This window comes from Sus scrofa, chromosome 3 (assembly GCF_054392235.1).
Source record: "Sus scrofa isolate SSC_HxYL_T2T_F1_AM1 chromosome 3, Sscrofa_HxYL_maternal_Yorkshire_Landrace_v2.0, whole genome shotgun sequence".
Classification (NCBI taxonomy): domain Eukaryota; kingdom Metazoa; phylum Chordata; class Mammalia; order Artiodactyla; family Suidae; genus Sus; species Sus scrofa.
In genome coordinates this window covers 437,783-454,185 of record NC_139385.1, presented here as the reverse complement: position 1 = coordinate 454,185, position 16,403 = coordinate 437,783, and the positions used below count along the sequence as shown (strand labels likewise).

Genomic DNA, 16,403 nt, shown 5'->3' with positions numbered 1-16,403 from the left:
ACATATGGAGGTTCCCAGGCTAGGGGTGGAATTGGAGCTGTAGCCACTGGCCTACACCAGAGCCACAGCAACAGGATCCGAGCCGCGTCTGTGACCTACACCACAGCTCACGGCAACGCCGGATCCTTAACCCACTGAGCAAGGGCAGGGACCGAACCCACAACCTCATGGTTCCTAGTCGGATTCCTTAGCCACTGCGCCACGACGGGAACTCCATGCAATCATTAACTTTAGAGGCCGCTCCGTACTGGTGCACAGAGGGCTATCTTTGGCTACTAAAAGGTAGGTGTTTTATCTTCAACCAACTCACCCTAGAAGGATCTCATATTTTCACTTAGGTCACGGAAGGGCCACACCTGTGGCATATGGACGTTCCTGGTCTAGAGGTCAAATCAGAGCTGCAGCTGTCGCTCCATCCACAGCCAGCCACAGCGGATCCGAGCCCAATCAGCAACCTACCCCACCGCTTACAGCAACGCTGGAGCCTAACCTGTGGAGCAAGGCCAGGGACTGGACGTGCATCCCAACAAAGACGACTATGGGTACTCAGCCCACTGAGTCACAAGGGAAACTCCGGAAAGGAGATTTTAAAAGGAAGTAACACTTGCTTTGAACTGCAGCATAGCTAGGAGCAAATAGATAATATCTTTCTGAAAGTAACTTTTTAGTCTTAGAATCAGGACATGAAAACTTGGGTTCGGCAAAAATTTCTTAGATACAGCACCAAAAGCATAATCCATAAAAGAACAGATAAATTAGTTTTCTTTCAAAACTAAAAAACCTTTGTGCTTCAAAAGACATTGTGAAAAGAATGAAGGCATTTCTCTCCAGAATGAGAGAAAATATTTGCAAATTATATATATGAACCCAGGATATACGAAGATTTCTCAATAGTCAGTAAGAAAACAGCCCAGTTTGGATTGGAGGCAAGACGGCGGAGCAGAAGGCCCTCGACTCACCTCCTCTCGTGCACATGCCAAAATCTCAACTCACTGCTGAACAACCACGGGGGGGGGCATGGTTTTCAAAAATGGTCAAAAGAGCTTAAGATATTTGACCACGTGAAGGTGTACAGACGGCAATTAGGCAGTGAAAAGATGCTCAACACCAGACAGCAGGGAACTACGTTAGAGCCGAATTCAGACACCGCCGCACGGTTTTCCCCCCTTGGCTGTGCCTGAGGCACGTGCAAGTTAGTTCCCAGGCCAGCGGTCAAATCCGAGCTGCAACTGCAGCCTGTGTCCCATCCCAACTGTGGCAATGCGGGATCCCTAACCCACTGTACCACAGGGGGACTTTCTCGCAGCCTCTTAATTTTTTTTTCCTTTCTCAGTTGCACCTGTAGCCTATGGAAGTTCCTGGGCCAGGGATCAAATTCAAGCCGGAGCTGAACCTGCGCCACACCCCAGCAACGCTGGCTCCTTAACCCACTGCGCCGAGCCAGGGATTGAACCAGCGCCTGGAGCCAAGCCAGGTCATTAACCCCCTGCACAACAGAAACCCCTGGCTTCTTGAAATCTTAAATGTGTGTCTACTATGAGTTCTTGTGGCTCAGCTGTAAAGAACCTAACTAGTAGCCATGAGGACTGGAATTGACCCCTAGCCTGGGAACCTCCATGTGCCGAGGGTGCAGCCCCAAATGGACCAAAATAAATAAATAAAAAATTTAAAAAATTTAAAAATACTTCTAGTGTAATGGTCACTCAACTCCTAGTTTATGCCCAAGAGAAACCAAAGTGTATATCCATACAAAAACTTGTACACACATATTCTAGGAAGCTTTAGTTGCAATAGCAAAAAACCAAACAATAAAACTGTGGTATATTGGAGTTTCTTTGCAGTGCCGTGGGCTGGTTGTCACTGCGGTGGCTTGGGGCAGTGCTGTGACCCAGGTTTGATCCCTGGCCCAGGAACTTCTGTATGCTGTGGGCGACGCACACAAAGGAATTGGGGTAAACCCACACAACGGACACTGCAGCATGGATGAACCGCAGAATAATTATGCTGAGGGAAAGAAGAGAGAAGAAAAGGTGCCCGGTGCATGAACCCCTACAGAGAACTCAGAATGCAAACTACCGTATAGACTCCGACAGACTGTTGCCTGAGCACGTGGCGGAAGGGGGTGGGGGCGAGGGAGGGGCCGGAGGGGCCGTGATGCAGACTCACCAACCTGACTGTGGCTGTTTCACGATGTGGACCCGTGTCGAAACGGATCAAACTGCCTACTTTCAACTAGCTGTAGTTAACTGGAGGTCAAGTACACCACAGCAAAACTACGGCGGAGTTCCCGTTGTGGCTCAGTGGCTACTGAACCTGACTAGTGTCCATGAGGGTGTGGGTTCGATCCCTGGCCTCGCTCAGTGGGTTGAGGAGCCGGTGTTGCTCTGAGCTGTGGTGTAGGCTAGGAGCTGCAGCTCTGACTGGACCCCTAGCCTGGAAACCTCCATATGCAAACTGCAATAAAAAACCCCGGTGAATAAATAAACCAGGGACTACAAACCCCTATCAAGTAGGACCTAGTAGTTTTACCCCAAGGCATCACCTGGGAGCAAGGTAAACAGGCCCACAGAGTTCACAAAGCCCAGCCCTCTTCACTCGTAGCAGCCTCAAACTGCACAACACAAAGGTCCATCAGCAGGGGAAGGATAACAGCAGAGCTCAGTAGTTTTGGTGGCAGAACCTGTATGGTTCCCAAAAACTAAAATATCTACTATCTGGGAGTTCCCTTTGTGGCTCAGTGGTTAACAAACCCGACTAGGGTCCATGAGGATGAGCGGGTTCGATCCCTGGCCTCGCTCAGTGGGTTAAGGATCCAGCGTGGCCTTGAGCTGTGGTGTAGGTTGCAGACTCGGCTCAATTCTGGTGTTGCTGTGGCTGTGGTCTAGGCCGGCAGCTGTGATTTCACCCCTAGCCTGGGAATTTCCATGTGCTGTACGTGTGGCCCTAAAAAGCCAAAAAAAAAAAAAAAAAAAAAATCTACTGTCTGGCCCTTTATACAGACTGCTGACCTTTGAACTAATGAATAGAAAACAACCTCAGAAACTTTATGCTAAGTGAAAAAAGCCAGACACACAAGGAATTCCCACTGTGGCACAGCGGGTTAAGAATCCAACTGCAGGGGCTCCGGTCACTGCGGAGGCGAGGGTTCGATCCCTGCCCTGGGAACTTCCACACATATGCTATGGGGGTGGCCATTAAAAAAGGAAAAAGCCAGGAGTTCCCGTCGTGGCGCAGTGGTTAACGAATCCGACTAGGAACCATGAGGTTGCGCGTTCGATCCCTGGCCTTGCTCAGTGGGTTAAGGATCGTGTTGCCATGAGCTGTGGTGTAGGTTGCAAATGGGTATCGGATCCTGCGTTGCTGTGGCTGTGGCTGTAGTGTAGGCTGGCAGCAACAGCTCCAATTCGACCCCTAGCCTGGGAACCTCCATATGCCACGGGAGCCACCCTAGAAAAGACAAAAAAAAAAAAAAAAAAAAGCCAGACACATCAGACCAGGTATCATACGGCTCCATCTACATGAAGTGTGTGCAGCAGACAACTAGAGGCGGACGGTAAGCGGCTGCCGGGGGTGGGGTCTGCAGCAGAGAGAGACTGCCGATGGGCTGGGGGGCTTATGGGTGGCCCGAGTGTTCTAAGGCTGGGTTGTGGTGATGGGCACACAGCTCTGCCATCCTGCTAAAACCCCCTGCATGCTTAGCGTGGATGAGTTTCACAGTGTATAAACTGTACCCAATCCTGCTGCGAGGTCCAGGAACCGCATCTTGTATGTCCCTCTTCTCGGCCACCCGGCACGTGGTGGTGAGGGCTCCATAAATAGTTGTTGATTGGGGTAAATGAAGAGCTTGCAATGAGCTCCCTGGTGGCTCAGCAGGTTGCTGATCCAGTGTTGTCACTGTGGTGGCTCTGGTTACAGCTGTGGCTTGGGTTCGATTCTTGGCCTGGGATCTTCTGGGTGCCATGGGCGAGGCCAAAAAAAATAAGTACACAGGAGTTCCTTACACAGCAGTAACGACCCCGACTAATATCCATGAGGATGCAGGTTTGATCCCTGGCCTCGATCGTGGGCTGTGGTGTAGGTCCAAGACGAGGCTCGGATCTCGAATTGCTGTGGCTGTGGTGTAGCTGGCAGCTACAGCTCTGGTTTGACCCCTAGCCTGGGAACCTCCATAAGCCATGCGTGAGGCCCTAAAAAGACAAAGAAAAAAAAAAAGAACATGATACAGAAAGACCCTGGAGATACTACACCCTCAGTTCCAGACCACTGTGATAAAAGCAAGTTGCATGAATTAAAAAAAAAAGAAAAGCTTACAAGAATTTCAAAAAGTCAAGTGGAGAAGAACCTAGAACTTCTCAGGTGTTGCGGTTATTAACCCTGAGTTCCTGCAATGGCTCAGAGGTAAGGAACCTGACTAGCACTCATGAGGACGTGGGTTCAATCCCTGGCCTTGCTCAGTGGGTACAGAACTGGCGTTGCTGTGGCTGTGGTGCTGCCAACAGATACAGTTCCGACTGGACCCCTAGCCAGGGCAGGGAGCTTCCATATGCCTTGGGTGCAGCCCTAAAAAGACAGAAAGAAAGAGAGAGAAAAAAAGATTACTAACCCTTTGGAGCCCCCTGGGCTCAGCACATTACGGGGACATCTGCAGCCCACAGGCGTGGCCAAAAAAACCACAACAACAGGAAAAGATCACTAATGGCCTAAGAGGCTGCACGGTCACGTCTTTCTCTGAACCCATGGACCGGTTCACCCTGTGCCAGGCGTACTGACCCACTGAAACGCTGCCTCCGAACTTCTGCCCCAAAGATGCGCAGAAGCTGCGGCACACCCGCTACCGGCTCCATGGCAGCCGCGGGCAGCGGACTGGATGGGGAGAGCCCCGGGGGAGCGAGGGGGAGCCTGTGGGGCCCCCGCAGCCGAGCCTCTGCCGCTGACTTCCGGTTCCTGTGCCCCTTCAGGGCTGGGCCTGCAAACGTGTGGTCTCAGGGCAAGGGTCCCCACCGCTGGGCCCCACCTGGTCACCTCTGATTGAGGCGGCCTGGGTGAGGCCTGGCAATGTGCATTTCTCACAGGTTTCGGGTGGTGCTGAGGAAGGTGCCAGAGGATCCAGAGGGCAGAGGGCCGTCGGGAAGCTGGCAGAAACCCAGAACTGAGGGCACCTACGCCCCTGAGGCCATCCAGCACAGGAACTGGGTTGGGAGGGAGGCTGCAGCTTCAGCGACTCAGGAGGGTGGCAGTGCCGTCGCCACCGTCAGGAGACAGGGCTCCGAGGGGCCTGGGCTGTGGCGCCCCCCGCCTGCAGTGCAGGCTCCGTCCCCACCCTCCCTGACTCGACCCCGGTGCCCCAGCGAGCCCTTGGTGAGCGTGCTGCTGCGCCTTCCTCCCACGTTTGGAGCTCCTGCCACCTGGTGTCCGGAGGGGACACGCCCCGAGCTGGGCGGCCCCTCAGGGTGAAGGCCCAGGATGCTCCGGGCAGAGGCCCTGTGAGGTTAAAACTCATGAGACAAAAACCTAGGTTAATTACCAAAACACAGACAGGCATGTAAAATAATTATAATAAATATTTTAAATTACATTTCCAAATACCAAAGCATAAATGTTAATATTTGATTTTTTTGAAAACACACACGGCATTTTTTCCCCTGGTGTCAACATAAATGTTCTGCTTGTGGAAATAATACTCACAGAAAATGAAATCTTTTAGGCACTTGGGCGCAGAAAGTGCAAGAGAAGAAAACGCACTTCTCCTTAACTGCTGTTTACAGGAGCACAACCAGAACTGCATCCGACTAGAGAGTCTGTTTCAACACTGTCAGTACTATGGACTTAAGAAAAAAATACCATGGCTAAATATATCCACACAACAGCTAAAGTTCCAGTGTTTTTAAATGGGAAAGATTTCGTTCATAAATAGTTCCTAAAATTTCAAATTCCTTTCAGTCTGTTCTCTGAGATACTACGTTTCAGTAGAGGAACCCACAGAAAGAACTTTTCTTTTTTTCCTTTTTTTTCTTTTGGGCTGCGCTTGTGCCATGAGAAAGTCCCCAGGCCAGGGATCAAACCCTCGCCAGAAGCGGCAACGCTGGAGCCCCAAGCCACTGAGCCGCGCGGGAACTCCAATAACCCTTCTTTTTAATCAGTTTGGCTTTTTTCTTCTGAAATCGTCAAGAACTTTCCTGGGGTTCCTTTAAGTCAGAAGGAACTGATAATCCGTGAACCTAGCAGTGCACGGAGCCTGACAGAGAGGCCTGACGCGGCTGCGTCTGGAGAAGCCAGCATGTAACTGGGCATCAGCTGCAGGCGGGTGGCAGGCCTCTCAGCGACCTGCGTCAGCAGGACGTAAAGACACGGAAGCCACAGTGCGGCTCATTTCGGGAACTCGGGGTCTGAAAACCTGTCGCTCAGGAAACCAAGGCTGGCTTCTAGGTGTCCGCGGCTGAGACGCGAAGGCCCCACCCCTGCTCTAGGGGAGGACAGGGCCCGGCGGTGGCTCTCACCTCCGGCTGCCGAGCCGAAGGCTCTGCGCCCAGAACTGCGGTCACTGCGCGGGCGGCGCGGCCTGCAGGTGCCGGAGGAGCTGCTCGCAGTAGGCGGGGGAGCGATGCCTGTGGAGGGCGGCCTCCGTCTCTCTCACCAGGACGTCGGGGAACAGGACGCTGCCAGCTTTGAGGGCCTCTGCAAAACAGGAAAACACCACTAAAGCAACCTCAGCTTGGCATTCAAGTTATAACGGCTGTGACGCGAGGCAGGACGGTGGAGCAGAAGGACGCGTTCTCACCCCCTCTCACGAAAACAGCAAGATCTCAACGAGCTGCTGAACAACCATGGACACAAAAGACTGGAGGAGTTCCTGCTGTGGCACAGTGGATAAAGGATCTGGCACTGCCGCTGCTGTGGCGTCGGTCACAGTTGCGGCTAGGACCCAATGGCTGGCCCAGGAACTTCCATGTGCCACAGGTACGGCCGGAAAAAAAAAAAAAAAAGACCGGAAGTTACCAAAAAAGATATTCTACACCCAAAGATGAAGAAGCCATTATGAGATGGTAGGAGGGAATCCAAATTAACAAAGAAATAAGCTACTGCTATGTGCGGATGACATGACGCTATACGTGGAAAATCCTAAAGACGTTGCCAGAAAACTACCAGAGCTCATCAATGCATCTGGCAAAGTTTCAGGACACAAACTTCGTATACAGAAATCTCTCACATTTCCATGCACTAACAATGAAAAATCAGAAGGAGAAATTAAAGAAAGAATCCCCTTTGCTACTGCATCAAAAGGAATACAATGCCTAGGAATATACCTACCTAAGGAGGCAAGAGACCTGTCCTCCGAAAAGCATCAGATGCCGACGAAGGCAACCAAAGACAAACAAACCAATGCGAAGCTAAACCCTGCTCCTGGACTGGGAGAATCAATACTGTCAAAATGACGGCACTGCCCGAGGCAACCTACAGTCCCGACAATCCTATCAAACCACCAGCGGCACTTCTCACAGAACTAAAACCCCGAAGAATTTACAATGCCTACGGCAACAGAGAAGACCCTGAACAGCCAGAGCCACCCTGAGAAAGGAAAACAAAGCTGGATGAATCAGGCTCCCTGACCTCGGCCTATACGACAAGCTGCAGTCATCAAAACAGTGTGGTACCGGCACAAAAACAAAAATACGGATCCATGGACCAGGATAGAAAGACCAGAAATAAGCTCACACGTCACTGGTCAACTACCCTGTGACAAAGGAGGTGAGACTCCACACGGGAGAAAAGACAGGCTCTTCAATCAGTGCTGCCAAGGAAACCCGACAGCTACATGCAAAAGAATGAAATCCAGCACTCTCCAACACCAGACACCAAACAGACACAAAATGGAGTAAAGACCTAAACGTAGACCAGATACTATAAAACTCCTAGAGGAAAATAAAGCACAGAACTATCTCCTCGCGTGCATCTCCTAGAGTGATGAAAATAAAGACAAAACTAAACAAACGGGACCCGATTAAACTCAGAAGCTTTGGCAGAGCAACAGAAACCGTAAACAAAAAGACAACCCAAAGGATGGGCGAAAGTACTTGCAGACAATGCAACTGATAAGGGATTAATAGCCAAAGTATTAAAACAACTCATGCAGCTCACCATCAAAACCAAACAACCTCACCAAAAAATGGGCAGGAGATCTAAACAGACACCTCTCCAAAGACATACGGAGGGCCAAAAGACACATGAAAAGACCCTCAGAATCTCTGATTACTACAGAAATGCAAACCAAGCCAACTGTGAGCTATCGCCTCACACCAGTCGGAACGGCCACCATCAGAAAGTCTGCAGACAGTAAATGCTGCCGCGGGTGTGGAGGAAAGGAGCCCGCCCGCGCTGACGGTGGGGATGCAAATCGGGGGGCATCGTGGAGAACAGGACGGACGCGTCTCAGAAAACTAAGCAGAGAACTACCATATGATGCAGCAGTCCCACTCCTGGGCACATATCCAGACAAAGCTGCGATTTGGGAAGACACATGCACCCTATGTTCACAGCCAGCACCATTCACAACAGCCAGGACTCGGGAAAACGTCAATGTCCCCTGCCAGAAAAACGGATTAAGAAGATGTGGTTCGGGCGGTCCCGCTGTGGCTCAGCGGCTTACCAGCCTGACTAGTATTCATGAGGACACGGGTTCAATCCCCGGCCTCGCTCAGTGGGTCAAGGATCTGGCACTGCTGTTTGCCATGGTCTAGGCTGCAGATGTGGCTCCAATCTGGTGTTGCTGTGGCTGTGGTATAGGCTGGCAGCTGCAGCTCTGATTCAACAACTAGCCTGGAATTTCTATATGCCTAAAAAGCTATAATAATAATAATAATAAAATTAAAAAAAAAAGAGGATGTGGTGTATAAACACAGTGGAATACTACTCAGCCACAAAAAAGGATGAAATAATGTCATTTGCAGCAACATGGATGGATCCAGAGATTATCACGCTAAGTAAATTAGCTAAAGACAAACATCATGATATTGTTTATATGTGGAATCTAAAAACAATGATAAAAATAAACTTATTTTTACAAAACAGAAGCAGGTGCACAGACTTTGACTTACGGTTACTAAAAGGGAAGGTGGGAGGTGGACTGGGGGTTTGTGATGGGCACGTGCACTCTAGGTATGTGGGATGGACGGGCAACAGGGCCCGCCGCCTAGCACAGGGAATGGCATGCAATACTCTGTTATAACCTCTATGGGAAAAGAATCAGAAAAAGAACGGATGTGTGTATACGCACAACGGAATCACTTTCTACACAGAAATTATCACAACACTGTACACCAACTAACGTCAATAAAACATTAAAAAGTGCAAAAGAGTCACGACAGCTATAAATGGAGCTGAGCGCGGAGCGAGCAACGTGATGAGCATGCTGGTTGAGGGGTCAGGTCTCCAGGAAGATGCAACCCTCCTTAGCAAGGGTGAGCCTAGTAACCGAGCATCGCCCCACGCGAGGTCAAACCAGTAGCTGCAAAGAGAAACACAGGAACCCGCCACTGTGGCTGCAGACCCCACGCCTGCCTCTCCAGGGACAGAGCCAGCAGGCAGGACGTCAGTGAGCACAGCGCCGAGCCGAAGAGCACACCATCCCCTGGACCTCCAGACGGCCTCGCCCAGCTACCCCATGCTCGTCCTTCTCACCCTCTCGTGAAAGAGCCATTAAATGGGCCACACTCAGGGCCATCGACCGACCTTCACAAAACTGAAATGACGGAAAACACACAATCTCTAAGACCACCATGGAATTAAACCGGAAAAATCCCTAACTATCTGGAGATTAAACAATCTATTTCAGAGTTCACTGGTGGCTCAGTGGGTTCAGGATCTGGTGTTGTCACTGCTGTGGCTCTGGTTACAGCTGTGGCGTGAGTTTGATCCCTGGCCAGGAACCTTTGTATGCCGTGGGCTCAGCCAAACCTCCCCCCTAGCAAAACCGGAAACCCCAAACATTTCTCAATAGCACAATGGTCAGAGAAAAAAACCCTCAAGCAAAATTAAAAAATATTTTGAACGAGGAGGTCCCCGTTGTGCCTCAGTGGAAACTAATCTGACGAGGACCCTTGAGGATGCGGGTTTGATCCCTGGCCTCACTCAGTGGGTTAAGGATCTGGCGTTGCTGTGAGCTGTGGTGTAGGCTGTCGGCTACAGCTCTGATTTGACCTGGAGCCTGGGAACCTCCATATGCCGCAGGTGTGGCCCTGAACAAACACACAAAAATAATAATAATTAAAAAAAAGACAAAAAAATCGAACTAAATGGAAACGACTTATCAGGATTTGTTACAGGGAAGCTCACAGCCTTGAGTGTTCACTGAACTGAAACCCGTGATCTGAATGACTGTTTCAGGAAACTGGAAAAAGAGCAAATTAAATCCAAAGTCAGCAGAAGAACAGAAAGAAGAATTAGAGAATAAACCACTGAAGCCGGAAACACGACATCAACAGAGAACATCCGCAAGACCAGAACGGGCTCTTTGAACAACTCCTTGCCCGCGAATTCGATAACCTAGAAGAAACGGACCAATTCCCTGAAAGACATCATCTGCCAAAACCCTCGAGAGAATAAACGGACAATCGCAACCGACCTTCTGCTAAAGAAACCCAACCAGTAATAAATAACCGTCCAGAGCAGAAGGCACCAGCCCCAAAGGGTTCACTGGTAAATTCTACAAACCGAGGCCCTCCGACCTCTCCGAGACGACCGCAGCAGAGGGGCGCTGCCTGACGCGTCCCGTGAGGCTGGCCTCACCCCAGCAGCAGGTCACCCCGTGACAAGAAGAGAAAACTAAAGGCCAGTGTCTCTTGTGAAGGGAGGCGCAAAACTCCTCAGCCAAACTTTAGCAAATCAAATCCGACGATGCAGAAAGAGACTGACACGCCAAGACCGGGTGAGATCTATCCGGTATGAACAACTGGGGCAGCATCTAAAACATCAGTTACTGCGATTTATCACACCAATAAGCTAAAAGAGAAAACCACATCATCCACAGACACAGAGAAGCCTTCTGACAAAATCCGACATCCACTCACGATTAAACACCCTCTGGTCAACTAGCAATAGAAGGCAACTGCCTCGATAATGAATATCTACCCAAACCCCATAACTAACACCAGGCTTCGGGTCAGAAATGTGATCCTTTCCCACAGAACTGGGAACCAGCAAGGACGTGCTCCTGCCGTGCTCACCACGCCTTTTCACCATCAAAGAGGAAGTCCCGGCTAATGCAAAAGGAAATGAAAGATAACATACACATTGGAGAACTTGTGCAGGTGACAGGATCAGGTGACAAACTTCTGGAACTAGTGATGACAGCGAATTTGCAAGCTAGACAGCTAATACTCAAAAGTCAATCACTTTCCTATATACACGCAGTGAACAAGTGGGATTGGAAATTAAAACCACAATACTATGGAGTTCCTGCTGTGGCTCAGTGGTAACGAACCTGGCTAGTATCCCTGAAGACGCGGGTTCGATTCCTGGCCCTGTGCGGTGGGTTAAGGATCCAGTGTTGCTGTGAGCTACGGTGTATGCTGTAGATGTGGCTTGGATCCCACATGGCTGTGGCTATGGTGTAGGCCAGCAGCTACAGCTCCGATTCAGCCCCTAACCTGGGAACTTCCATATGCCATGGGTGTAGCCCTTAAAATTGGAAGAAAAAAAAAAAAAAGGAGTTCCCATGGTGGCTCAGTGGTTAACGAACCCGACTAGTATCCACAAGGATGCGGGTTTGATCCCTGGCCTTGCTCAGTGGGTTAAAGATCCGGTGTTGCCGTGAGCTGTGGCGTAGGTCGTGACTCGGATCCCGCGTTGCTGGGGCCGTGGTGGAGGCCAGCAGCTGCCGCTCTGATTCAGCCCCTAGCTTGGGAACCCCCATATGCTGCAGATGCGGCCATAAAAAGCCCTCCCCCCAAAAAAAGAAAAGAGAAGGAAAAAAATCCCATGAAAAACCCAATACCGTTTATATCAGCACCTCTCGAAATGAAACACTTTGGAGTCAAGCTAACAAAACGGAGAGGGAACCCGTGTGAAAAACAATTACAAGACACTGATGAACGAAATCAAAGCGCCGAATAGAGAGACTCCATGTTCCCGGGCAGGCAGACTCAGCATGGCCAGGACGCCAGTTCCTCCCACGCTGATCGACGCATGGATTCCGTGCGGCCCGAATTAAAGTCCCAGCAACACGCTCCTGGGTGTCGACAAAGCCGCACGATACTGAGGGACAGCGTTCAGCTGCCAGCCCCCCCGGCTGGAAGACACTCTGTAAGGCCCCGGTGACGCGGACGGTGTGGCGCTGGCCATCAGGTCACCGGAACAGGACGGAGACGCCCGGAAATAGGCCCGCATAGACACGGCCCACTGCTCTTCAACTAAGGAGGAAAAGCGAAACGATGGCGCCAAGACGGTCTTTTCACAAACAGGACTGGAACAAACGGATGCTCGTTACAAGGAAAAGAAAAAATCTAGACGCAGACCTTACGTGCTTCACAAAATTAGTTCAAACTGATCACGGACCCACACGTAAAACTCCTGGAATGTAACATGAGACGGGCGTTCCTGTCGTGGCTCAGTGGTAACGAACCTGACCAGCATCCATGAGGACAGGGTTCCATCCCTGGCCTCGCCAGCGGGTGAAGGATCCGGCGTTGCCGTGAGCTGTGCTGTGGGTCACAGACGCGGCTCCGATCCCGCGTGGCTGTGGCTGGGGTGCAGGCCGGCAGCTGCAGCTCCGATTCAACCCCTCGCCTGGGAACCTCCATATGCCGCAGGTGCAGCCCTAGAAAGACAACAAACAAACAAACAAACAAACAAAAACCAAACATAAGATAAAACCGAGGTGCCCCTTGGGTATGGCAATGACTTTTTAGATACAACACCAAAAGTATAATCTGTGAAAAAAAATAACCAAAAAGATGGATTTCATTAAAATTAAAAACATTTCACACAGAAAATATTTGCAAAAGATACATCTGATAAAGGACTATTATCCAAAATACACAAAGTATTCTTAAAACTCAACAATATGAAAACAAACAACACAATTAAAACACGGGCCAAAGACCTCAACAGGTAACTCACCAAAGCAGATACACAGATGAAAACATGCATAGGAAAACACGCTTCACAAGACCTATCACCAGGGAAAGGTAAATTAAAACAGTATGAGGAGTGCCCGCTGTGGCTCAGCAGGTTACGAACCTGACTAGTATCTGTGAGGACAAGGGTTCGAACCCTGGCCTTACCCAGTGGGTAAAAAATCTGGCGTTGCTGTGAGCTGTGGTGTCGGTCACAGATGCAGCCCCAATCCCGCGTTGCTGTGGCCGTGGCTCTGATTTGATCCCTTGCCTGGAAACCTCCATATGGTGCAGATGCAGCCTTAAAAAGCAAAAAAAAAAACCCCCCAAAACCAACAAGACATCACTACACCCCATCACAGTGGCCAAGACCAGCAGGCCTCATGCTGGCAGAATGTGGAAACCAGGAGCCCCCTCGCTGCTGGGGATGCCATGTGCAGCCCCTCTGGAAGACAGTTTGGCGGCTTCTTACAAAAATAAATACACTCTTCCCGTGCGACCCAGCAACCACATTCCTTGGTATTTACCCAAAGGAGCTGAAAACTTATGTTGGCAAAAACCCTTCACACAGATGTTCAGAGCGGCTTTCCTCGTGCTTGCTGAAATCTGAAAGCAACGAAGGCGTCCTTGGGTAGGTGCATGTAACAGAAGCTACACTCCGACGATGGCATGTCAGCGGGAAAAAGAAAGGAGTTATCAGGCCATGAAGAGACACGGAGAAACCTTTTTTTTTTTTCTTTCTTTCTTTTTAGGGCTGCACCTGCAGCATATGGAGGTTCCCAGGCTAGGGGTCCAATCACAGCTGTAGCCACTGGCCTACACCACAGCCACGGCAACACAGGATCCGAGCTGAGCCTGCGACCTACACCACAGCCACAGCGACGCCGGATCCTTACCCCACGGAGCAAGGCCAGGGATCAGACCTGCAACCTCGTGGTTCCTAGTCAGATCTGCTAACCACTGCGCCACGACGGGAACTCCGAGGCCGATTATGTTAAATTCACGTACTTCAACCAAAGGACAAGGACACACATGACAGACGGCTCAGCGCAGACGTGGCTCCGCGTGTCTTCTCGCAGCCTGATGCTCGAGAGACGCAGGAAACGTGAACCGATTTCACGCTCCTTGCTGTGTTTTGGAAAATGCGCCTCTCGGAAACCCGAGCGACTCACGTTAAAGTGCGCGGAATGGGCTTCTTGTGGCTTTACTCGAGTGGGCATCGGGACCCTCTCAGGCGTCCCTCCACCAGTCAGCACCAGGGGCTCGGGGCCTGGCCGGCGCTGCCCCGCGGGGCCTTACCGAGAACGGCGTCCTGGACGGCGCGCTCGGGGTCGTCGAGGTACACGAGGAGCTCCCTGTACAGGTGCTGGACGCTGCTCCGGTAACAGCACTGCCCGGCCTCGTTCCGGATGCACTCCAGCCAGGTGACCAGGGTGGAGGTGGCCGCCAGCCTCACCTCGTTGGAGACGTCATCCAGGCGTTTTAGGAGTTCTGGAAGGAAGGGCCGGACGGGAGTGTGAGCGGAGGTCCCGGAGCCCGGAGCCTGGTTGCAGAGGTGTAACCCACACCAGGACCCTCGGCCGCTCTGGCCAAGGGAGGGACGCCGGGGACAGGGCGGAGGAGCGACCGGCCCCGCTGCTGCCGGGCGTGCTCGGCTGGCCGAGCATCTCCACAGCTGCAGGGCAGCCCTGGGGGCCCCCGACTCCAAGTCCCCCAGAGGCACCACACCCAGGCCGCCTTGCCCTCCCTGAGGAGCAGAGAGCACAGGAGAGGTGTCTTGCCGTCTGCCCACCGCGGGCTCTGCGGACAGAGCTGAGCCCGGGGACATGGCAGCCACCAGCCACGGCAGTTGTTTCTGCTGAGCCTCTGGGACGAGATGCTCTGCTGCTGAAAACACAGGCACCGCCTTCCCCGGCGGGTAGCCACGTCCCCGTGAGGGGCAGGGCTTTCACCAGTGGATGCTCTCCCCACAGGAGCTGCAAGAAACGCCTGGGCCGCGGCCGGGGGACGTTTGGCGACTCGGCAGGTGGGCGAGTGGGCACGCAGCAATGCCCACGCTCGGGGAGCCCTGGCCTCGCGCCAGTGTCCTGCGGTCCGGGCTGTGGGCTGGCGCCACCCGTCACGCTCGGAGGGCAGCTCTGCTCCCGGCGAGAGTCCAGTCAAATGTGCCGGCGAGGCCGTCCCCATGGGGCCCACGGCCTCAGCTCCCAGAAGACGCACCTTCCTCGGGCAAAGAGCGCGGAGACAGGCGCGCCTCGAGCCCAGAGAGCGGCCAGGCGCCACTCCACCCCCGTCCCGGTCACCTCGGCAACGACACAGGCGCCGGTCCCTCCGACTCAGCCTGGCCAACGGAAGGTGTGCGGTGAAACGTCCACCGGCTCCGTTGTGTCAGCAGCATCTGCTCATTTCGTGTCTGTGTCGCCTTTTGGCAGCTCTCAGCACCTGGCAAACTTTTTCATTTGTAGTAGCATCACTGTCACTGTGACTTGTGTGCGACCAGGGACCTCTGATGACACTGCTGGCAGCGTTCTGGGGCGCCCTGCCCTTCTCGGGCCCCTATTCTCTGAAGCCCGAACCATGCCCGCACCGGCCTCCAGCGGCTCGAGGGAGAGGGAAAGCCACGTGGCGCTCCCGGCAAACAGAAGTGACGACTGAGCCCAGCGGGAAAGGCGAGGTGGAGGCCCAGACACACCGGAGGCGAGGCCGCAAAGGCTGGAACAGCAAAGCAGCCCCACTGCTGACGTGGACAAAGCGTGAAAGGTCTGGACGGAGGCTCAGCGCAGCCCCAACATGCGCCTCAGCCAAAGCCTCACCCTGAGCGAGGCACTGACTCCTCCTGCTCGGAAGGCGGAGACCAGGAGCTGCCGAAGCAAAGGCCGAAAAGGCCGAAGCAGGCCGAGGTTGTTCAGGAGGGTGGGAGAGAGCCGCGTCCTCAGCATAAAAGCGCAGGTGAAGCAGCAGGTGCCAATGCAGAAGCTGCAGCACCTGCTCCATGAGCTGCAGCCGAGGGGCGGCCTCTCACTAGAAGATGCCGTCCGGGGCTTTGACAGCGAGGAGGAGGAGGAGCCGACACCAGGCCTCACGACGGGCAGCCGTCTGATGGGGCTAAAGCAGCTGCTGACTCAAGTGGAGGCCAGGGCGCACTTCCCGAACCCCTGGGGCCCCGAGGATGACGCTGAATCTCCTCTGCCTGTGCGCGACCGGGGCCCCAGCGAAGCCGGGACGGCAGCACTTCTGCTTGCAGGACGGTTAACTCAGTATTGTAAGTCCGCTGCTCAGAAAAAAAGATTCCTT

The 16,403-nt window shown here is 52.5% G+C and overlaps 1 protein-coding gene across 3 annotated transcripts in view; it reads right to left on the bottom strand.

Moving 5' to 3' along the window:
• Positions 1-5,537: 5,537 nt before the first annotated feature.
• The window catches only part of DNAAF5 (dynein axonemal assembly factor 5), a 37,842-nt gene continuing 26,976 nt past the window's right edge, over positions 5,538-16,403 (bottom strand). For 2 of the 3 annotated variants that reach the window (XR_014839917.1, XM_003480966.5), the window contains exons 12-13: positions 14,409-14,600; positions 5,538-6,675 (exon numbers count right to left, since the gene is read on the bottom strand). Coding sequence is in view for 2 of the 3 variants with exons in the window: in XM_003480966.5 (XP_003481014.2) it covers positions 6,539-6,675; positions 14,409-14,600 (329 nt within the window). In the remaining variant the exon portion in view is untranslated. The remainder of the gene's footprint in view (positions 6,676-14,408; positions 14,601-16,403) is intronic. The other variant, XM_085016279.1, reaches the window with a different exon arrangement.